General features: G+C 37.8%; 4 protein-coding genes and 1 non-coding gene across 5 annotated transcripts; 1 reads left to right on the top strand and 4 right to left on the bottom strand.

Annotated features, from left to right (window-relative positions):
- Positions 1-2889: 2889 nt before the first annotated feature.
- LOC110763719 (E3 ubiquitin-protein ligase SINA-like 7) lies at positions 2890-3916 on the bottom strand. The gene has a single exon (XM_088245864.1). The coding sequence runs from the start codon at positions 3907-3909 to the stop codon at positions 2890-2892; it is 1020 nt and encodes a 339-aa protein (XP_088101990.1). The 5' UTR covers positions 3910-3916.
- Positions 3917-5462: 1546 nt separating this feature from the next.
- Positions 5463-6323, bottom strand: LOC148292557 (E3 ubiquitin-protein ligase SINA-like 10). Its single transcript, XM_088245863.1, has one exon. It carries the CDS (start codon positions 6321-6323, stop codon positions 5463-5465), a length of 861 nt encoding a protein of 286 aa, XP_088101989.1.
- A 6091-nt stretch (positions 6324-12414) lies between these two features.
- LOC148292556 (signal recognition particle RNA) lies at positions 12415-12723 on the top strand. Its single transcript, XR_015827388.1, has one exon.
- Positions 12724-18782: 6059 nt separating this feature from the next.
- LOC110763716 (E3 ubiquitin-protein ligase SINA-like 7) lies at positions 18783-19682 on the bottom strand. Its single transcript, XM_021966559.2, has one exon. The coding sequence runs from the start codon at positions 19680-19682 to the stop codon at positions 18783-18785; it is 900 nt and encodes a 299-aa protein (XP_021822251.2).
- A 1563-nt stretch (positions 19683-21245) lies between these two features.
- On the bottom strand, positions 21246-22460 carry LOC110763715 (putative E3 ubiquitin-protein ligase SINA-like 9). The gene has a single exon (XM_021966558.2). The coding sequence runs from the start codon at positions 22458-22460 to the stop codon at positions 21246-21248; it is 1215 nt and encodes a 404-aa protein (XP_021822250.2).
- Between the last annotated feature and the right edge of the window lie 1749 nt (positions 22461-24209).

Below are 24209 nucleotides of genomic sequence, written 5' to 3'. Positions count from 1 at the left end.
TGGAATATATAAACAATTTTCTAGAATTCGAAAAGTCCTAGAGAATATTTAAATCCCTTTCTCCAAGGGAGATTTCAAATCCAAAACATCAAATTCAAATTTAATGGCTCATGTCACATTTTGGCTAAGAAGATGAAAACCACCCCTTTTCAGATCATGATTCGATAATTGACTCCAAGCAAAGTTATGAAATTCAATGTTTTCCAAATTTGCAGTATGCATGCAGCCGCTAAAGTGGTGAATGTGTGTGTGAGGGGTTGGTGTTTCTGTTACTTGTTCGGTTCATTTTTACACATGATTTTTCATGTTATTCACCCACTATTTTGAGTTAGTTCTTGACATTTTATAGCTTTTTACTTCCTTTTTGTGTTTTCTTAGATTTTGCCTTGGTTGGGATGAAAATGAGCTAAAAGTGCATTATTAGTTATAAATTCTGTTTTTGTTCATTTTCGTAGGTCAACTTCTTGGCCTGGGATCAACATGCTCTGGTGCTCGGATGAGGTCATGATCTTCATGAGACTTGTTCCAATGGATGTTAACTACAACATATCCAAATTTGAGCTCCATTGGACAAGTATTGCCTATCCAACCAATCCATCATGTTACCACAGTTCTGGAAATCCGGATTTGGCCAGCTTTTACCTCCCTTGTGTCATCTTAACTTCTTGTTACCATAACTCTTGGTAACAAGGAATTACATTTGTAAAATAGATATTTTCTGAGCTTTTGGCATCTTTGTGAAGTCAAAGCTCCATCATGGCAAGGGGACAATGGGCTAAGGCTTTATCAAAGGTGGTAGTTTTATATTAAAAGGTAAAAGCTGGAAAGGAGGAGAGAGGGAGGAGAAGTCAAAATTGCAATCTGATATTGGGAGCCTTTTGATCGTGGGAAATCAGGCTATTCCAGATTCTACACAATTGAGAGCAGATTTTGGAGCTTGGAGCTAGGAGAAAGCCAAGGTGCAGTCAAGAAAAGTGGAGAAGAAGACTTCCACCATTGATGATCTTGAAGCTTTCATCATTTTCTGAAAATCTGTAAACTCTTTCTAATTTCATTTTGAATTTGTGTTTGAAATGATTATGAGGAACTAAACTCCATAGCTAGGGCTTAGGTTGAAGCCCTAAACATGATTACCTTTTTGTTTTGATGCTTGAGTGTATGAATTTCTAGATATTGTTGATGAATTCCAATTCACCAAATTAATCTATCCTTGATGTATGTTCTTCTTTGATTGATCATCTTTGAAAGCATGCTTCTTGAGATTGTTGGGATTATGTGTATCTTCATGTTATCCTAAGCAATAAATGGATGAAGTAAGAATCATCCATGTGAATTGGTTTCTTGAATACCTAATGTAAACACCATGCTATTAGGATTCTTGTGATGTTCATATTCTCTTTGAACTTAATGGGTTCTCCTTGTAATTGAATCAAAGTACGAACCATACCTAGGTTCGGTTATGGGGAGGGCACAAGTATTGTAGCACGAACCATGCACTTTACGTATATTAGAGAGAATCAATGCGTCTTGAGCCACGACCCATGGCCTTGATTGCGAACATTTTCATCAACACGTTTAGAGTTCATCACTTGAGTATTCATGAACTTGGGTAGAATTGTTTAGGGTGGATTCCGAAACCCTAGTGTTTGTTACTTTTTAATTCCACTCTTTGATATTTCATCTCTGCCTTTCTCATTTAAATTCAAAGTCCATTTACTTTCATGCAATAGAAATAGGTCACTTGAAACAAATCAAAACCCCCCCCCCCAATGTGTGTGTGAGTTGTGTGTTTGATACGTGGTGTGTCTTTGATACTGAATTTTATTTGTTTCCGTAATTGTTTTGGACTTTTGGTCCGCGCTGTGTTCTTGCATTTTCTGTTCTGAATCCAACCGTATAAAGAACGTGAATTTTCGACGTACGGTTGGAAAGTTATAGGCAAAACACTGGACAGACGTCGAAATTGAAAAACAGAGAAACGAATCTGCCCAAAAACGACCGGTCGTTACTGTTCACGACCGGTCGCTCATCACACGTTTATTGAAATTTCGACTCTGCCGAAAAACGACCGGTCGTCACTGTTCACGCGACCGGTCGTCACTGTTCACTGTTCACGGCACTGTTCATGTCACTGTTCACTGTTCACGGCACTGTTCATGTCACTGTTCACTGTTCACGGCACTGTTCACAGGTGATAAAATGGCGATAGAAAGTGCTGTTTGTGTTTTTCTCTAGTTTTCTTGTGTTGTTCCATTTCTTTTACACTTCTTTACTCATTTCTAGTTTCCCTCTTTCATTTGTGCATTTGTGGTGTGTTAAATAAGTGTTCTTTATGTACTCAAATTAGAACTTATAGGAAGCCGACAAGTTCTTCGTGGGATCGACCCCGTACTTACATAATCTATACTTCGATAGATTCGTGCACTTGCGGGTATTTTTAATTGGTTGTTTGCACATTAATTTGTGTCCTCTTAGGAATGCAACATTACTCTATAGGACATTTCTTGTAGATCAGTCTCAAAGTTTCAACTTAGTCTTCTCGATTAGCCTAACTGCGACGAAGACATATACAAATAGACAATAGGAACTCCCATCCTGATTTTTTTTTGTAAACATTAAGTCCAAGCTACTAAAAATGCATATAGTTGATTAATTAAAACCTCAACAGCAAATACTTGCTTTAAACTTATTTATTTTTTTCATCAAACTGAGTTCTTAATGTTGGCACGCAGAAGAAGCAAAAACATATTCACCTTCAATGTATAAAAAAATAACCAACTAATAATTGGGGGAGGACAAGAAAAAAATCACAAGGCTATGCATGCCTTGTATTAGATGCGGTAAATTCCTGTCCCGTGCATATCCTGCAACTTCTGTTAAGAAACATGGCTAATTTCGTAGAATACTGGAAAGTTTAGGCCATATGCAGATATCCATCTTGAGCTGTCCATCAGAAGTGATAAAATCACATGGGATTAAAAGTAACCCGGTTTTAGGAGGGCCGTCATCAATTACCTGCCGGCTTGGAGTGCCCCTTGTGAAAGACTGATATCTGAGAGAACCTTTTTTCGCTTTCGTAGCAAGCTCATAGAAGAAGCCGCTCATGAAGACTGGTTGTATACAACTAATTGTCACTACATTTCCTAGACCTTCAACATAATGGTTCTTGAGGATAAATAATGTACCATCATTTTTTTCTTGAAGAACACGAAAGTTGTTGCCAGCATTTAGTAAAACAGGAAAACTGTTGTTGAACTTGAATCGTGTTGCTGCGGAAATCTCATGGCTACTGGTGAAGTGTCGGTATACCTGCTTGGCTGAAGAGACAAAGTTGCAATATAAACGGGGGCAAGAGCAAGGTGAATGCACACATGCCTTTTGATGTGGACCTTTCTTATCGAAAGTCAAAGATTTTTTGCATCCATACTGCAAGTTTTGGCAGGATGTTGTGATTGATTCTAGAGCCTTCTCGATTGCTCGGCAACGATTGAACCTGATGAACCTGGAACAGGAGGGACATTTGTTGTTAATTTTGGTGCGGCAGGAGGAGCAAGCTATGTGGCCATTTTGGTCACATTGGTAGACAGGGATGGTCAAGGGTTCATAGCAAATAGGGCAATCAAATAATTCTGGATCGTTTAGGGTAACGACAACATGAGACCCTTCCTGCTGTTCATGTACTTGTGGTCCATTATTTGGCTCTTCCTCTTCCTCTTCTGCTCCAATAAGATCATCGAAGTTAAAGTATCTTTCATCTTCACGAGCTCTCTTGCTCCTCGACCTGATGGTTTCATTCGAATCTCCAATGGACGATGATCTTGCCATTCCCCTCACTCTCTCCAATCCAATTAAAAACAAGTCTGGTTGTTCTTTCTTTTTACTTTCTCTCGAAGGAGCTGATAATAGCATTATATATAGGCCTCAACGGCAGATCGGGTGGCAGCGGCTGCGGCTACTTAGTTCTTGGGTGTGATTTTAGGGTTGTGTGTGTCTTAGGGTTTTTTGTTATGTTGGGCCTAAAGTATGTGTATTATGGTTGGGCTTTTATTTTGTTGGGTTGTGCTTTTGTTTTTTGTTTTGTTTTTTGTATTGGGCCTGTTTGTATTTTATTATGTTAATGGAATATCCTTTCCTTCAACCATAAAATAAAATAAAATATAGGCCTCCATTGGAAGAATATAATGTGCATGATTTATTTTAGGGGATGACAATAATAATCAAAGACTTGTTGATACCGAAGTCCTAGAATATGTGAACTCTTTTTCTATTAAACTTGTCATATAATTATTATATTGCCCTCCATTTCAAAGAGCATTATTCAATTTATTAGATGTTATAAGGGTATATAATCGGAATTCCATGCTCGAGATAGATAGATAGATAGACAATATGATATTATCTCATGATTACGAATAATTCTAAAATTAAATCCCCCTATTTCAAGAAGAAGAAAGTTGGAGAAACAATGGTTTCTTTCTGGGATGAAATAGTTGATGTCACATTCTATCTCCGAACCAAGGAGGAATTTGTCACTGATTTTTTTTTTTTTTTAATAAAGAAAATTTGTCATTGAATTTGGGTGAGCGATAATAACTTGCAATTGGTAATCTACACGGAAAAGGGATAAAGAAACCATTAACATCTGTTGTGCCAGAAATCAATAACCCTTCAAACTCCATTCACGTAGGATCATTGTTCAATATGCATTCGATGAACTCATGCTCACAACCATTTTGATAAAGCCAGATAGCTTCAGAATCAATCGAACTTGTAAATTATTTTCCCCTAGAATTGTGTTTCATGTCCGGTTTTGGTTTTGGTTTGGGCTCTCGACCTTTTTGTGTGTTAACGGTTGGGCTTACAAAGTGTAATTGGAAGAGATAGGTGCACTTTAAATATATTTTTTTTCTTTCAAATGGATTTGAAGTTTTAAACAATTAGATAAATATAAGCTCCACATACATGTCACACCAACAAAAGACTTACAACGGAAGGACTAAACTTGATGTACGGGACTAATCTTGAGGACCAACGATATCATAAAATAAAAAAACCTTTAACACCAAAGATAATAATTTCATATACATCAAAGACCATTTGTGGAAATAACCCTTACTATAATTTAAGGGTAATTTAGTTGAGAATATGAAAACATTCAGATCAGGAATCGTTAATTAACAACAAATTGCACGAGATATAAAATAAAGTTTCTTAAACAAATATATTGAGTTGAGTCCAAGCTAGTAAATATGCATTAAAGCGAACCCTGGCTTCAATTTGTTTCCTAATTCCAAGTTCTTCCATTTGGCAGGAATAAGCAAAAAACATAGTAACTCAAAATGTATAAAAACATAACCAACTAATAACTTTGAAAAGAACAAGAAAAGTTCACAAGACTATAGCTGATGCTGAAAATTGATATTGAGTACCAAACAATCTTGTCCATGCTAAAACACCATAGCCTAGATACTGACGGCATCTTTAGGCCATATGCAAAATTGCATCTTGAGCAGGTCACCAGGACTGATAAAGCCACAAGGAATTAAAAGAAACCATGTTGTAGGAGGGCTATCATCAATAACCTGTTGGCTTGGAATGCTCAATGTGAAAGACTTCAATCTGAGAGAATTTCCCTTGGCTTCCACATCAAGGTCATACAAGTACCCGCTCATGAAGCTGGGTTGTATACAACTAATTGTCACTGCATTTCCTAGATCTTCAACATGATGGTTCTTGAGGATAAATAATGTACCCTTATTTTTTTCTTGAAGAAAAAGAAAGTCGTCACTGGCATTTAATGAAACAGGAACACTGTTGCCGAACCTGAATTGTGTTGCAGATTTCACATGTCTACTGCTGAAGTGTTTGTATAGCTGCTCGGCTGAAGAGACAAAGTTGCAAGATAGAAGGGGGCAAGAGAGAGGTGAATAAACACATGCCTTTTGATGTTCACCTTTTTTATGGTAAGCCACAGATTCTTTGCATCCATACTGAATGTTCTGGCACGATATTGTGATCGATTCAAGAGCCTTCTCGATTGCGCGGCAACGACAGGATCCAATGGACCCAGAACAAGAGGGACATCTGTTGTTAATTTTTGTGCAGCAGGAGGAGCAAGCTATGTGGCCATTTTGGTCACATTGGTAGACAGGAATGGTCAAGGGTTCAAGGCAAATAGGGCAATCAAATACTTCTGGGTCAGTTAGGGTTACGACAATATGAGAGTGAGAGCCATCTTTCTCATTAGGTATCCGACGAGCTCTTTTGAGAGTACTGGACTTAGAGAAAACTAGTGGTTCATCGCTGGACGAGTAGCTTGCCATTCGCCTCCTCACTCTTTTCAAAAAGAATTTATTTTGATTGAGTTGATGACAACAGACAATGAATAACACGAGGCATACAGCGTTATATATAGGCCGCAAACTGGTATAGGATATCAATCATAATAGAGACTCTTAACATTCCCTCTCTTTTGCTTATTATTCTTTTTTTTTTGGGAAGCCAAGAATCAAATATTTCGGTAAAAGAAAAGTCCTAGAATACCTAAACCCTTTTTTCTCCAAGGGGGATTTGAAATGCAAACATCAAATTCAAATTTAATGGCCCATGTGGCATTGTGCCGAATGCTTAGGGCATTGCAAATACCATCATTTCTGGGAGATATATATTTTCTGTTCAAGTCAAGCACCCGCCACCATTAATATGCCTTCCCATTATCTCAAATTTAGTGGGCAATGCAATCACGCTTAGTCTCTGCATGACATATGATATAGCAACATCTGATCACATACCCAAGTATATATTAATTGTGGTTCAAGGTCTCGAATTCAATTCTCAACAACAGCATCGAGGGATGAAATAAAACGAGACAACTAGTTCTTCTGATCTTACCATTCCTCTCACTCTCTCCAATCGAATAAACAACTCTCGCTGTTTTTAAAAAAAAATAAAGGGGAATGCTAGCAACCTTCTCTCTAACCTTTTCTTTTAGACTTTCTCCCTTTTTCTTATGACATGTGTCACTCTCTTTACACTTAAAACAATGTCATTAATGCATCTTACAAACTATCTTTTGTTTTCCAAATTTACCCTCATTAAATGTATTGAATTTTATGTTTCCTTTAATTTATCCAAAATTTTTAATAACTTTCTTATCACCTTATTTAATAAAAAAGAAAACTTGAAAGAAATATCTGTTTTTTTTTAATCTGAGTAATAAAGCCCATAATTTTGTTGCACAGAACAATTTTACATTGCAATTTTGAATATTACATTATAATGCAAAAATCAATATTATGGGCTTCATGAATTTTGGTATAAATTTATAATTTATAATGCAAAATAATTAAAGAAAAAAAGAAATGCCTAGGAGCCCACCTACGCCCCGATTACTCTTCTGGGCTAGGCCCCTGCCTACCGCCTAGCGATTTTTCAAAGATTGGTATTAGTTTTCCCAAAAATCGTATGAGAACAAAAAATACTGTAATTGAAGTAAATGTGGAGAGAAAAGTATTGATTGAGTATCCGATAAGTATATTGTAAGCGTATATATCGTTCATGTATAAGCATGAGCCAAAACAATTTTGGATGAATCATCCAGAACTAACTTAATATCCTAAGCTAGTGGTTGAGGATGTTGAGGAAGGAAACTCTGGTTTTGATCAAAGGCCGTGAAAAAGGTGTTCAAGTGACTCTTCTAGATATTGTATGCACAACTCCAAATTTTGCAGTTGGTTTTATGTGTTCTCAATGATGTTATCAGATTCTGCTGTCTTGTGACAAAAAATGAGTAGCTGCATCCACATTTGCAAATTCATCTAGGGGAAAAGAACATGAAAATGCCAATGTTTGAAAAATCGCTAGGCAGGAAAAATCACTAGGCAATAGTCGAGCGGCAAGCATGGGCTTTGTGTCTAGAGGAGTAATCGGGGCATAGGCATTTCTTTTTATTATTATTTATAATTATTTTGTATTATAAATTATAAATTTATACCAAAATCATGCAAAATAAAATGATACATAAATTAGAGGTCTAAATTAGAAAGTACCATAATTGATATAAAACATGGGGAAAATGTTAAGCATAAAGCATATAATAATACTCTATTATTCAATTAACATATTAGTTAAAAATATTACATTGCAATTTTGTTAGTTGGGCCCATAACTCCTACCCAACAAAACGACGCGTACAGCTTATTCCATTAGGTCATCTTCTTCACGTTTACCACCTGGTGCTACCGCCGCAAGCTCGTGGAGCAGATCCTGCCAAATCTTCTTCCCTTAGTTTACCACATGGTGCCGCCTAAAGCTCTCGGAAATGAAGGATCTGCCCAGGCCACGCCTAGGAGCCGCCTAGGCGGCCGCCTAGGTCGATTTTTCTAACACTAGCAGCATATGCATGTGTATGATATTAAAAAACCAGTTGGTAGGAAATGGAAGGAGATGAATGATTCTGACACAGACAATGTACCACATGAATATAAATTAATGCAAAGATATTTCCTGGGCAGAGTGATACAGAACTCGTAATCGGGGACGGGAGGCAGGCAGAGCTGGAATGCTGGATAGAAGAGCTAGCTATTCCCTTTCATTAATATATATATATATATATATATATATATAGAGAGAGAGAGAGAGAGAGAGAGAGAGAGAGAGAGAGAGAGAGAGAGATGGTACAATACCACTCGTGTTCTGCATATTATTTTATGGTTGATTGTGCAATGCATCCCATGATATTGTTGCCGAATTGAAGATACTCATGCTATATATTGTAAGTAAAATATAGGTGCCGATGGGGTTTATGATCCGGTGGTGAGGAGACAATGCATAAACATCGCTAATATAGTTTTTGGATCCAGATCGAAATCACGTTGGGACTGATTCAGCTGTGAAGAGGATGAGTTGCTCTTGTCTCCCGAACCGTGTGATATATATTGAGCAGATGCCAAAGGGAAGGAAAGCGTACTGAAACACCAAATTGAACATTCAACTGCAAAGTACAAGACCTTTCTCTTTTCCAAGATTTGCATGATTGTGTTGAGAAGTTTCTTCTATTGCCACACTCTCAGCTTATCCCAGGAGTGTGAAGACAAATGGATCAATGAACTACTAGATGGATCTTTGAGGCTCTTGGATGTGTGTGGCATCATTAAGGATGCCCTTTTGCAAACAAAGGAGTGCACACATGAACTTCAATCCATTATGCGCAGAAGACGAGGAGGTGACATGAGCTTCTGAGTAATAAAGCCCATAATTTTTGTTGCACAGAACAATTTTACATTGCAATTTTGAATATTACATTATAATGCAAAAATCAATATTATGGGCTTTATTAATTTTGGTATAAATTACAATATTGATTTATGAGTAATAAAGCCCATAATTTTGAATAAGATGCAATACCATTCGTGTGCTACATATTTTATGGTTTGTTGTGTAGTTTATCAGATAATGTTACCCCTTTGAAGATGCTCATCTTATATTAGATTTAAAATAGGGTTGGGCGATCAGTTGGTGCGGAGTTGAACCTTGTGGCTTGAGCGAAGGCTCCGGGTCACCACGATTTCTAGAGTGGAGGGAACCGCGTAAGGCTGGCTACCTCCGAATATAGCCGCGTGGCTATACTCTTTTCAAAAAACAAATTAACAAACCGGGTACAGCCGCGCGGCGATACTATTTTTTATAAATAAATAAAACCGAGTATAGTTGCGCGAATATACTATTTTTTAAAAAACAATTAGAAAAAACTGAGTATAGTTGTGTGGCTGTACATTCATTCATAGTTAGTAAAATACGAAATAGGAAAAAATACGAATAAAATACATATGTGTTTTATTCGGCAAATTTTTTGCAAATTACAACTTACATGTTTGACCACTATATTATGTTTTAATATAAATTATTTACATTTTTAAATATATATTATTTTTATTCAATAATATGTGATAATTATGTGTATAATAAGTGAATTTTGTGTGTCTTATTGAAATTTTTGTAAAAAACAAATACGCGTATTAAACATGAAAAATAAGTACGTACTTGTATAATACTAATACTATACATTTGCTTTTTTAAAAACGTGAACTTTATCAAGTCTTTAAGACAAGTGTAGAACACAGAAGTATTATTGAAAAATATGTACATACGTGTATAATACATTATTAAACGTGAAAGTGCTAAATTGTTTATACGGGTAATAACTCTAGAAGATTGTTTTATATCATCCTAGATGATTTAGTCCTTCTCAGAGTATAACTCCAGAGCGACCTAGCCCTCCTCAGACTAGGATTCCATGACAACCTAGTCTTCCTCGGACTAGGATTCGATTTAGATAAGCATCTTGGTGATCTTGAAACACCCTAACCCCTCTAGGACTAAGAATCCTTTGAGTGAACACCACGTAAATCAGGTTAATGTCAACCTCATGCACACCGGCCCAACTCATAGACCAACAATGTCACACCCCAGATCGGCTCCGCTGTAGCACGATATTGTCTGCTTTGGGCCCCCTCTCTGCCCTCACGGTTTTGTTTCTGGGAGCTCACGAGCAACCTCCCAGTGGGTCACCCATCTTGGGATTGCTCTAGCCCCAACTCGCTTAACTTCGGAGTTCCCACGACTCCGAAGCCAGTGAACTCCCAAAAGGCATCGTGCTAGATAGAGGCGGGCATGTACATATAAGGCACATCACCCCCTCTCCGTTGGTCGATGTGGGATCTTACAATCCACCCCCCTTGGGGGCCCGACGTTCTCGTCGGCACACTCACACCACATGGCAGAGTAGCTCTGATACCAAATTGTTACACCCCGGATCAACTCCGCTGTAGCATGATATTGTCCGCTTTGAGGCCCTCTCTCTGCCCTCACGGTTTTGTTTCTGGGAGCTCATGAGCAACCTCCCAGTGAGTCACCCATCCTAGGATTGCTCTAGCCCCAACTCGCCTAACTTCAGAGTTCCCATGACTCCAAAGCCAGTGAGCTCCCAAAAGGCCTCGTGCTAGATGGAGGCGGGCATGTACATATAAGGCACATCACCCCCTCTCCGTTCGTCGATGTGGGATCTTACAAACGAGCCTACAAGCCACTTGGGTCAAGGTGGAAAAATATATGGCGATCATGCTCGAGCCCAGCTCAACCACCAACATCGGGCTCAACCCTTCCATATGAGCCCGAATTCAAGCTTTGGCCCAACTAGGCCTAGAGGTATTTTACCTCCTAAAAAATTTCGATTTGGATCTATATGTTCCCTAGGCAATGTTCATGCAGTGTCCCTTCCCACCTCAGCATTGCAACTCATGAACTGATTCATTTAGTACATTATAATGCTACAACCACTTAATCAGAATTAATAAACGATGCCACGAGTGGCATTGACGTCCATGTTTCCAGCAAAAACCATTTAACTCAATTATGCTGCTAATCAATGTATGTGATTAGTTTAATTCATCTTATTTTGCAGGTCCTTCACATGATCTGTTTGCCAAGGAGGAGGCATGATCTGCAAAAATGCAATATTCTGCATTAAAAAGTTACCATCCATTGTGTTTCTATAATGTAGAAAAACGGTGACTTGCTTGTTAATTAGCAATGTTCCCCAAACATAAAGAAAAGCAGCATAATTTTTATAGATATTTATAAAAATACCCAATCCTAGACATGTATTTATAAAAATACCCAAGTACTATTTAAACATAGAAACTTACCCAAAATGGGTTTTGGGTATGTATGTAATGATGGGTTTTGGGTATGTTTATAAATGGGTTTTGAGTGTGTGTAATGATGAGTTTTGGGTATGTTTATAAAGTGTTTTGGGTGTTGGGTATTTTTATAATTTCAGCCCCCATTTTGGGTATTTTAGTGAAACTCCCTAATTTTTATTATAATAAGAAGGGTGTGAGATCTGAATCTGCCACATTTATGTTTACTGTTTCCTGGGAGAAAATTGTTTATGTCAATGTTTGAACTGATGTTACTATTTTTCACCAATCAGTGTTACCAATAACAATGTCTTTTGAACATCCTCTAGCATCCACAAGAATCGTCGTAAACAAAATCAAGCAGCACTATAAACTTTCTTTTAGTCTCCTTTGAATGTGAAAGTGTTTATTATTGGTTATCTTCCTTGAGATAAATGGAATCTTGAAAGTTTTGTGACCTCACTCAACTCCATAAATCGCCACTAACAATTACCAAATTGATTAAGTATTGACGAAATTCTGAGCTTCCAAATAGACCTTAAAACTTAAGAAGGTCTTAGTCACCCCAGCAAATATCACCAAATAATGGTGATTATTGCCACCTTTTTTTTTTTTTTTGGTAGTGTAAGAGGCAAAGCGAGTGCAACTTGTCCCACATCGCTTCGTTTCATATCAGACACTACACTTTATAAAGCTAACATGAGGTAGTTGTACCACTGAGCTTTGTAACGCAAGCTTGTAACCTGAGTGGGGGCTTTGAGGTGCTGGAACATTGGCTCAGTATTAGTTGGTCGGGTTCGGGTTGGCTATCTACTGGCCCGTCCATTCCAAGCCAGGAGTTGAACCCCTTGTGGCTCGAGCGAAGGCTCTGGGTCACTTGGTTTCTAGAGCGGAGGGAACCACGTCAGATTGGCTTAACAAAGCAACGACTACCTCCCACTCTTGGCAGTGGAAGGAAAACGGGGCGGTGGTCACTTAGATCCATCATGGCCCGCAAGACTGTCCCAATTGAACCAAAACCTTTTTGCTCTATTTCTCATTGGTTTTTTTTTTTGTTCTTCGAAATTGATCAAAAATTGAAAAGCTGATATATCTCTAGTGGTTTAATATGTCGAGAAGAGTTTTGTTTTGATCAATTGCCTAAAAAGGCACTCAAGTCCTTCTTCTAGGGAAATTAGAGTAAATTCATATATATCATCTTGTAATTAGACTAGGGTAAATTTTTCCCCCCCCCCCATTAATTTTCTAGATTGACGCCAAGTATAGATGAAAGAGGATGGAAATGGTAGAATTTTTGTTTCAATGGTTGCAAGAACTTTAGATCAGTTCCGAAAACGAATGCGAATAATAATAATTGACAGTTAAGCAAATCAGTAATCATTTTGTATAATCAATTTGATATCCAGAGGATGATCTGTATACACATGTATGTTTTTTATGTACAAAAATTGAAAAAGCTACTATATATCTAGTGGTTTAGGATGATGCAAGTCTTGGAGTCCACTTAGTTTGTGGCTCTGATTGATGAGGAGGATGTGGAGGTGGCCCCAGAAGGATCTCAATCTACGCAAATGTTCATCGACTTCTTGAACGGGTGTGGCCTTGATGGGAAGCTGTTGGAGTGGATGTGGAAAGCCATTTCTTCTTGTTGCGGCTAATGTTCTCTTCCATATGCGTCTGCTTAATGTATAGGGTAGGTTGAGTTGGGGGACATGGAATCCTGAGAGAGGTAACATGATTTGAATTTGATATCAGAGGATGTATTTGCATTCAACTCCCTTCCTCCCGTTCTTGAATTAATGGATGGCACTAGCTTGATGCATGCTCTCTACACAAATTAAATTTTAATGCCATAAAAAACAAAAGGAAAAAAAAGAAAGTTAAATAAATAAAAATGATTAAAATTCAAGTTAAAAATAAAACTTGTAAAAAGGTGGCGGTCAGAGGTCAAGAGTAGACCACCTCGGCCTGGCCCAATGAGTTCGTAGTGGGCGGGCTCAGCTGCTCTGGTAAGCCAAACTGCCTTTCCACAAATAAGCCACCAGCATAGGGCACCACAAAGTCATGGGCATTGGCGTCTTTGTAGAAAGCTACTTTTGTGGCTGGGCCACTAAGTAGTGCAATTAAACAATGGGCTGAACTTAAGGCACTGGGCCGTAGGTTTTCAAGACCAATTTCACATTCCACCTTTAATCCCCCCACATTGGGTCACAAGCCCGTGTTATTAGGCTCGGCAATCAAAATTTTAGGAGTTAACAATATTAAGTACTTCACAAGTGTTATACTTTTCAAATGTGGGATTTACTGTTTTTTCAGGAGAGAAATCTTTTTTAGTATTTCTACTATCTTTATTCTCAATGTTAAAGAAATGTAAAATTCAAATCCCGTCGTCTACACATGGATACCCATTGATTAAAAAAAATTGATGATATTGCAGCAAGCAGGATCATATCGTAATTAAGCTCAAGGCCTTATTTAGGCAAAATAGCAAGATAATTGCAGGAATTCAGGATTAGTAATAGTTAACCATATAGGCACCAAAATTCACTGATATTTTAAACAAGAACAAGGAGAGTACGGAGTAGCAATTTAAGCGAAGAGTCTATCCCAAGGTCCAAAATTTCTCCAAGTACGCAACACAATCGTATTGCCATGTATAGACATCCCTCTTGGTCTTATCTTATGTTTACTGCTCAAGGCGTGTGAGACATCCCTCTTGTGTCTTGTGAGAAGATAGAAGACCTTAAAGTATGAACTTATTATAGAGTTCAGTTTTTTGAAGTCTAACAGAAAGGCGGCATGCATATGTTTACTGTTTAAAGCATGTGAGGATCAATTGCCTAAAAAGGCACTCAAGTCCTTCTTCCAGGGAAATTAGAGTAAATTCATATATATCATCTTGTAAATTCATATATAACAATATTAAGTACATAATAAGTATTATACTTTTTCAATGTGAGACCTACAGTTTTTTCAAGAGAGAAGAGAAAAAGGAATAAAACTCTATTACGAGCAGTTCTGAAATTTTCCTGTATGGAATTATAGGCCTTTGGAGAATTTATTGTGTATGCTTCGTGCAAGTATACATCACAACCATATGGCCGAGTTTAGACATCCTTCTTGGTATAATGTTTACTGCTCAAAGCGTGTGGGAGTCAAATACTCCTTTGAATGCTATTAGACATTAGTTGTTGATTATTTACCATCTCCCTTGATATATTTGATTTGCTTGCATAAATCCCATGTGATCTCAATCATAATTTCAGAAACTCCTGTGAATTTTTTGAGATTATCCCACGTGAGGATGAAACTTTTGCATTAATAGTTTAAATATTCTTGGCCTCTACAAATTTGTTTCGGGTCAAACACTGACTTTCCTTTTTTTGTAATTTTTCTTAATCTTGGTCTCTATCTGTTTGGAAGATGTTCTCTGAATTAACTTTAATAGACGCCATGGATAGCATGATAATAATTGGAATATTTACAAAGCAAATTGGGCATGAATTTGATATTAGATAGATGATGTATTTGGGCTGGCATCGTGGGTTATGGGAGGAGGGAGGTAAAAAGGTGGTGGTCATTCGTCAAGTCAAGAGCGGATCTCAATCAGCCTAGAGTGAGATCAGATGCCGTTATGTCGGCCACAGCTGCTCTGATAAGTCAACTGCCTTCCCACAATGCTGTCAACCAGCCAATTGAGATTAGCCTTCAACTTGGGAGCCAAATAAGTGGCCCCTCAGCATCTTTGTAGACGCCTATTATAACCATAGGGGCAAACACCGGCACTGGACCTGTTGTCCGCGTCTTAACAAGACCTTCCCATGTTCCGCCTTTAATGCCCCCACGTTGGGTCACAAGCCCACGTTACTAGGCTCGGCAATCAAAATTTTAGGAGTTAGCAATATAAAGTAGTTAACAAATGTTATGTTTTTTCAATGTGGGGTTTACTATTTTTTTTCTCAACATAGAAGGAGAAAAGTGTTGTGAAAATGGACAAACACTTTCACTCACTCCCCTAATGATCTTGTTGTTGATGGACTTTGTGACAAACACAATAATGGATGAATCACACACTCACACACTTTAGAAATCAACCAAGCACAAAGTGACACAAGAATTTATAGAGGTTCAGCAATTGCCTACATCCTCTTGGTGATCCCCTTGAGAAATTCACTAATGAAAGAATAAGTTACAACTTTGGTTTACAAAGAAACCCCCTTAGAACTCTATTCTCTCTCTCACCCCTTGCTCAACACTTTGATGCACTTGTGAATACTCTCTCACACTTGGTGTTTCCCTTCTTTGGTGTCTAGACTACTCAAGACTCAACTCAGCTCTCTCTTGAACTGATTGCCTTCTCTCTCTTCCTCCCTTGGTGAGATAACCTCCCTTTGAACACAATAGCTCCCAGCTACTTGACAACTTTGAGATTAACCACACTTTTGCTGTCTTGCTTCCTCTTCCCTTTAATACACAAGCCTTTGGACTTCAGAAGAGACTCCTTCTTTCCTCCCACGTTCTGCCCTTGGTTACCTAACATGGACCACAACTTGGGCAGACCAAAGGCTAGGCATTGATAGCTGCAACTTCAGCCACCCTATCTAGAGCTATAAGGTAGGTACTCTTTGAAACAAGTCAACAATCCTCATTTAATGGTGCTCCAGCTTTTCCAGCACCTTGCTAGACCTCCTAGAACCCATAACACACCTTAGAGGCCCGAGGGATTAGGTAGGAAACCGACACATGTGAAGACACCTTGAAAAACGCATGGAAAAAACAGCACAGCAACACTGGCGACCGGTCGCAGATACATTGCGACCGGTCGCGGATACCTTGCGACCGGTCGCTTTCTGCGATTTCTCCAGTCTTCGAATCTGTGTAAAAACGACCGGTCGCCCAAACCTTGCGACCGGTCGCTCACTCCTTCACTTGCATACTAAATGTGAGCCATTTTTCCAACAAAAATGGCTCTATATTTATTACAAAGCAATCTTCCTTCCGCATTGGTTAAAAGGATGATTATACCAAGGGGAACATGCCAAATTGTATCCTGTTTGTCCTTCCAACAGAAGGAAGCCCTAGCCTTAAGTTTCATCAGGTCCTTCCAACAATCGAGCAGCAGGCATGGGCTTAGTGCCTAAAGGAGTAATCGGGACCTAGGCGTTTCTTTCTAATATTATTTATAATTATTTTGTATTATAAATTATAAATTTATACCAAAATCATGCAAAATAAAATGATATATAAATTAGACGCCTAAATTAGAAAGTACCATAATTGATATAAAACATGGGAAAAAGTTAAGAATAATTTAACTAATTTTTTAATAATAATACTCTATTATTTAATTAACATATTAGTTAAAAATATTACATTGCAATTTTTGGGTATAGACCGAAAGGGTTTTGTTTGTTGGGCCCATAACTCCTAACCACCAAAACGATACGTATAGCTTAATAACTCCTACCCAACAAAACGATGCGTACAGCATATTCCATTAGGTCATCTTCTTCGCGTTTACCACCTGGTGCTGCCGCCACAAGCTCGTGGAGCAGATCCAGCCAAATCTTCTTCGCTTAGTTTACCACATGGTGCCGCCTAAAGCTCACGGATATGAAGGATCCGCCCAGGCGCCCAGACCCGCCCAGGCCGCGCCTAGGCGCCTCCTAAGCGGCCGCCTAGGCCGATTTTTCGAACACGAGCAGCATATGCATGTGTATGATATTAAAAAACCAGTTGGTAGGAAATGGAAGGTGATGAATGATTCTGACACAGACAATGTACCACATGAATATAAATTAATGCAAAAATATTTCCTGGGCAGAGTGATACAGAACTTGTCACCGGGGACGGGAGGCAGGCAGAGCTGGAATGCTGGATAGAAGAGCTACCTATTCCGTTTCATTTATATATATATATATATATATAGAGAGAGAGAGAGAGAGAGATGGTACAATACCACTCGTGTTCTACATATTTTATGGTTGATTGTGCATTGCATCCCATGACATTGTTACCGAATTGAAGATACTCACGCTATATATTATAAGTAAAATATAGGTGCTGATGGGGTTTGTGATCCGGTGGTGGGGAGACAATGCATAAACATCGCTGATATAGTTTTTGGATCCAGATCGAAATCACGTTGGGACTGATTCAGCTGTGAAGAGGATGAGTTGCTCTTGTCTCCAGTCCAGAACCGTGTGATATATATTGAGCAGATGCCAAAAGGAAGGAAAGCAAACTGAAACACCAAATTGAACATTCAACTGCAAAGTACAAGACCTTTCTCTTTTCCAAGATTTGCATGATTGTGTTGAGAAGTTTCTTCTATTGACACACTCTCGCCAAACCTTATCCCAGGAGTGTGGAGACAAATGGATCAATGAACTACTAGATGGATCTTTGAGGCTCCTGGATGTGTGTGGCATCATTAAGGATGCCCTTTTGCAAACAAAGGAGTGCACACATGAACTTCAATCCATTATGCGCAGAAGACGAGGAGGTGACATGAGCTTCATGAGTGAGGTTAGAAAATACCTTGCCTCTACGAATGAACTTGAGAGGGTGGATGCTGCATTGAATGCCCTTATTACTCACAAGTCTAAGAAATCTGATTATGCAATGCAAGTCGAGAATGTTTAAATTTGGCTCCAGGATTTGGAGGCAAACTTTCAAGATATAGAAGAAGGACTTGAGTGCCTGTTAAGGCACTTGATCAAAGCCAGAGTCTCTCTTCTTCTCAACATTTTCAACCATTAGGGATTAAATTTTTGTGTGAACATATGTTGAGTTGAATCCAAGCTAACATGCATATAATTAATTCATTATAAACCTTAACAAAATCCTTGCTTTGATTAATTAGTAGCTAACATTAAAATTCTGAGTTCTTAATGTTAGCTTGCAGAAATAGCAAAAACATTTTCAGTTACATAGCCAACTAATAATTGAGGGACTAACAAGAAAAACTAACAAGGCTTGTACCTGATGTTGTAAATCGGTATCTCGATATGGTACCAAACAATCTTTTCCCAGGCTAAAATAACATATAACATTACTTATATTTTAGTAACATGGTTACTTCTAAGGTGAAGGGGAGGCACCTTCAGGCCATATGCAAATTTCCATCTTGAGCTGGCCACCAGAACTGATAAAATCAAACGGGATTAAAAGAAAACCGGTTTTGGGAGGGCGATCATCAATTACCAGCCGGCTTGGAGTGCTCTTTGTGAAAGATTCCAATCTGAGAAAATTTTCCTTGGATTTCGCATCAAGCTCATGGAAGAAGCCCCCCGTGAAGCCGGGTTGTATACAACTAATTGTCACAGCATTTCCTAGATCTTCAACATGATGCCTCTTGAGAATAAATAATGTACCACCTTTCTTTTCTTGAAGAACAAGAAAGTTGTCATCAGCATTTAATGAAACATGAAAAATGACGTAGTACTCGAATTGTGTTGCGGAATTCACGTGGCTACTACTGAAGTGTTGGTATAACTGCTTGGCTGAAGAAACAAACTTGCAATTTAAATGGGGGCAATAGCAAGGTGAATACAAACATGCCTTTTTATGTTCACCTTTTTTATTGAAAGTCACAGATTCTTTGCATCCATACTGGATGTTTTGGCATGATGTTGTGATTGATTCAAGAGCCTTCTCGATCGCACGGCAACGATTGAATCCAATAGACCCAGAGCAGAAGGGGCATTTGTCGTTAATTTTTGTACGGCAGGAGGAGCAAGCTATGTGCCCATTTTGGTCACACTGGTAGACAGGGATGGTCAAGGGTTCATAGCAAATAGGGCAATCGAATAATTCTGGGTCAGTTAGGGTTATGACAACATGAGAGTGAGAGCCATCCTGCTGTTCATGTACTTGTGCTTCAATATTGGGCTGTGCTTCATAATTTTCCATATGGTCAACGTCGCCACTTTCTTCTTCACTTTCTCCACCAACTTCTGCTTCATATTGAACACTTGCCATTCCCCTCACTCTCTCCAATCGAATAATCTGGTTGAGTTTATACTAACATACAATGAACAATACAAGGCTATATAGGCCTCAATTGGAAGAATAGCAATCATAATAGACTCTTGGCATTCTCTTTTCACTCTCACCGTGATGTGCAATACTTTTTTTTTGCTTATTTTATTCTGATTTTTGGAGAATCCAAGAATCAAGATTTGGGTAAACGAAAAGACCTAGCCTTTTCTTTTGATAAAAAAAACCCTTTTGTCCAAGGGAGATTTCAAATGCCAAACATTTGGTAGCCCATGTGGCATTTTGGCCAATGTTTAGGCCTGCAAATGCCATCATTTCTTCTCAAAATAGTGGGCAATGCTATCACGCTTAGCCTCTGCGCATGACACTAGCTAATAGATATGCATATATCCAAAGTTGCTTAATGAGAGCTTCAAGGTATCAAATTTAAATCTGGAAAACAATATCGAGGGATGAAATAAAATGAGAGAAGTAGCCACCTCTTGATCCATGGTGAGAAATAAACTTGATCACTTTGCAAGAAGTGACTAGAATTGTTAGTTTACATATACCAGTTTTTACAAGAAATGTCTCGTGGCAGACGTCTGACGAGGTCTAATGCCTTGGCCTGATGTTAACTAGGGCATCAGAATCTCCATTGCCCGAGGATCTGGCCATTTCCCTCACTCTCTCCTACTTTTTTTCTTTCTAAAATATTTTCCCTCGATGGAGTTGATACTAATAAACAATGAATAATATATAGGCCTCATTTGGAAGGATATCAATCATAATAGAGACTCTTGCCATTCCCTTTTCAATCATAATCGTAATGGGTAATAAGACTTGTTTTGGGAAGACAAGAATCAAGATTTTTGGTAAACGGATAGTCCAAGGGAGATTTCAAATTTAAATGCCAAACATCAAATTCAAATTTAATTGGCAATGCCATCACAAGCTTAGCCTCTGCATGACACTAGCTATATCTCCAAATCTGAGCTTCATGAAGCACTTGTGAAGTCACATATACCGCTTCTCCCTATAACGAAGAAAATAAAAGAGGAAAAGTGCTCGATGACTACTTTAGAGTGCTAATGACAATTATTTAGTAAAGCAGTTGTGTAAATAGGAAATAGGATGTGTATACGATGAACTCGTGTTTACAATATCTTGATTAAGCCAATTAGCTTCAGAATTTCAATCCAACAGTTTTCCCTCGTATTTCCTAATATTTATTGACTAATATCTTCTTAAAGAATAATTTGAAATAATTAAGCCAAAAGATTTATATTAAGGAGTAAATTAGTTAAGAAGATGATGAAGGACAACAAAACCTTTATCTTTAATTTTGTTTAGGGGTAAATTAGTTAAGAAGATGAAAACCATATAACTATTCAGATCATTGATTCGTTAAACTCCAAAATGCAAGATATATATATATATATATATACTAAAAAGTTTTGTAAACAAATTTTGAGTTGAGTTCTAGCTAGTACATATGCAATATAGCCGAATTTTGGCTTTAAGAAGAAGCAAAAATATATTAACTTACATTATATTTTCTATAAATTAATACATCTCAAAACACTCTATGCAGATTTCCATCTTGAGCTGGCCACCAGGACTGATAAAATCACATGGAATTAAAAGAAACCCTGTTTTAGGATTATCAATTGCCTGCCGGCTTGGAGTGCTCTCTGTGAAGGCCTCCAATTTGAGAGACGTTTTCTTGGCTTTCGCTTGAAGCTGATATAAGAAGCCCTTCCTGAAGCCGGGTTGTATACAAGTAACTTTCACTGAATTTCCTACATCTTCAACATAATTTTTCTTGAGGACAAATAATGTATCATCATTCTTTTCTTGAAGAACAAGAAAGCTTGCTTCGGCATTCAACGAAACAGAAAAAAAACAGTTGTACTTGAATTGCGTTGCGAAAGTCGCATGGCTGATTCTGAAGTGTTGGTATAACTCAATATCTGGAGAGACAAAGTTGCAATGGGGGCAAGAGCAAGGTGAATACACACATGCGTTTATATGTTCAACCTTTTTATGGAGAGTGAAAGATTGATTGCATCCATACTTGATGTTTTGGCATGATGTTTTGATTGATTCAAGAGCCTTCTCGATTGCGCGGCAACGACTGAATCCAATGAACCCGGAACAAGAGGGACATTTGTTGTTAATCTTTGCGAAGCAGGAGGAGCAAGCTATGTGCCCGTTTTGGTCGCATTGGTAGACAGGGATGGTCAAGGGCTCACAGCAAATAGGGCAATCAAACAATTCTGGGTCGGTTAGGGTTATGGAAACATGAGATTGAGACCCATCCTGCTGCTGTTCATGTACTTGTGCTTCATTATTTGGATCTTCCTCTTCCCCTGCCCCTTCGATATGATTAAGGAAGTCTCTTTCTTCTTCCCTTTCTCTGCCGACCTCTCCTCCATATTCATATCTTTCCTCTTCTCCTCCATATTCATATCTTTCCTCTTCTCCAACTCCTCCATATTCGTCTCTTTCCTCTTCTCCAACCTCTTCTCCTCCATATTCGCCACTTCCCTCTCCAGCCTCTTCTCCTCCATATTCATCACTTTCCTCTTCTTCCTCTTCGGTTTCTTCCTCATAAAAACGTCTGACACGAGCTCTCTTATGCCTTGGCCTCAAACTAACTTGTTCATCTGAATCTTCACGTAACCATGAAAAAGGCCTTCGAGCACCAGATCTCTGGTGCCTGGCCCTTAGAGGTACTTCGTCATCTGAATCTCCACTTGACGAGGATAGTCTAGCCATTCTCACTCTTTTTCGCCGTAACATTCTTGCCATTCCCTCACTCTCTCTCTCTCTCTCTCTCTCTCTCTCTCTCTCTCTCCAATCGAATAAACAACTCTGTTTTTGTTTTTTTCTTTCTTAATTCTACTTTCTCCCCGATGATACGAACATATATATTCAATTGGAAGAATACCAATCATAACCAGGACTAACATTCCTAGTCAAACTCAACGTAATGTGCAAGTTTTTTATTTACTTTATTTTGTTCTATTCCCTTTTGGATTCGGAAAAGATATATAATTAATTGAGGTTTTCGGAAAGTAAGTTAATCAAAATATAAAAAGGAAACAAGTTTTTCTCATTGGGGGAGTAAAACTTGAGTTTAATTACTGTATTGCCCTGAATTTCTAAGATCATTATTAAAATTTTAAACTACTTTTCCTAGAACTTCATCTATCTCTACTATTATAAAGGGATATATCTATATATATAAAACAAAATGCAGAGAATGGTAAAACATTCAAAATACCAAAAAATGACTTAGTTAATGCAAACATTAAGAATTGAAATTATTAATTAAATGAGGATAATATGGTAAATTCACACTTTTTCATATTAAAAAAATTAAAATTAATAGAAAAATCAGATAATGAATCCTTTATTTTTTATGGAACACAACTACCCATTATCTTTTTTTAATTCTAAAAGAATAAAAGAATAAAAGAAAACCAATTGTCACACGTTTTCCTTTTTCATATTAAAAAAATTAAAATTAATAGAAAAATCAGATAATAAATCCTTTATTTTTTATGGAACACAACTACCCATTATTTTTTTTAATTCTAAAAGAATAAAAGAATAAAAGAAAACCAATTGTCACACGTTTTCCTTAGCGGAGGAGTAAAACTTGAGTTTAATTACTGTATTGCCCTGAATTTCCAAGATCATTATTAAATTTGTTCAATGCCAAAAAGGTATATAATTACATATGTACAGGTTCTAAAAACAAATAGCATATATACAGAGAGTTTTCTTAAAAATAGAGAAATTTTGGTATGTTCTGGGTAATTCTAAAATTAAATGTTCCATGAAAACAGGACAACAAAAATGCCCAAGAGAAATCAAAATCTCAAGAAGAGAATTTGAGAAACAAGGGCTTCTGGGACGAAGCAGTTGATTTGACATTCAATCTCTGAACCAAGGAGGAGGATTTTGAATTTGGGTGAGTGATGCTCACGTCGTAATCTCCATGGGAAAGGGAGGCCTCAAAGAAACCTTTAGCGTCTGTTGTGGCAGAAACCAGGCCCTTCAAACCCCATTCATGTATTAATTTGTCCACAACATCACCATTAGGCAGGTTTTTGAAATTAATGTTGTCTGTCAAACACATTCTGTAACATCCCTTTTCGGTTGGTCCAGCCCACAGAACAATTCCTTGAATGTGAGGGTGAGCGTATGTCTCCCTCAGAATCTGCTCCAAGTATAATGTCTGCCCATGTAAACAGAAAGTTGAGCTTGTTAGTGGCATGCTAGAATCCCTGATAAAATAATGCACAAGATTTAAAGTATTCAGTCAAATACTATAGTGTTACTTGTTTTTTTTTTATCAATAAGGAAGGAGAATTCGAACTTGGGACGTATCATATACCTTAGAGCCCGGTACATTTATCTAGAAAATGTTTTATGTATTAGAATCAATTATCAAGTTGCTTGGTAATCTAGAAGACTCATCTAATGCAAATTGGAATTTGGGGTTTATTGTGGACCTTG

The sequence above is a fragment of the Prunus avium genome, chromosome 8 (genome assembly GCF_965620075.1).
Source record: "Prunus avium chromosome 8, drPruAviu1.hap1.1, whole genome shotgun sequence".
Lineage (NCBI taxonomy): Eukaryota > Viridiplantae > Streptophyta > Magnoliopsida > Rosales > Rosaceae > Prunus > Prunus avium.
This window is presented reverse-complemented; position numbering and strand designations above follow the sequence as displayed.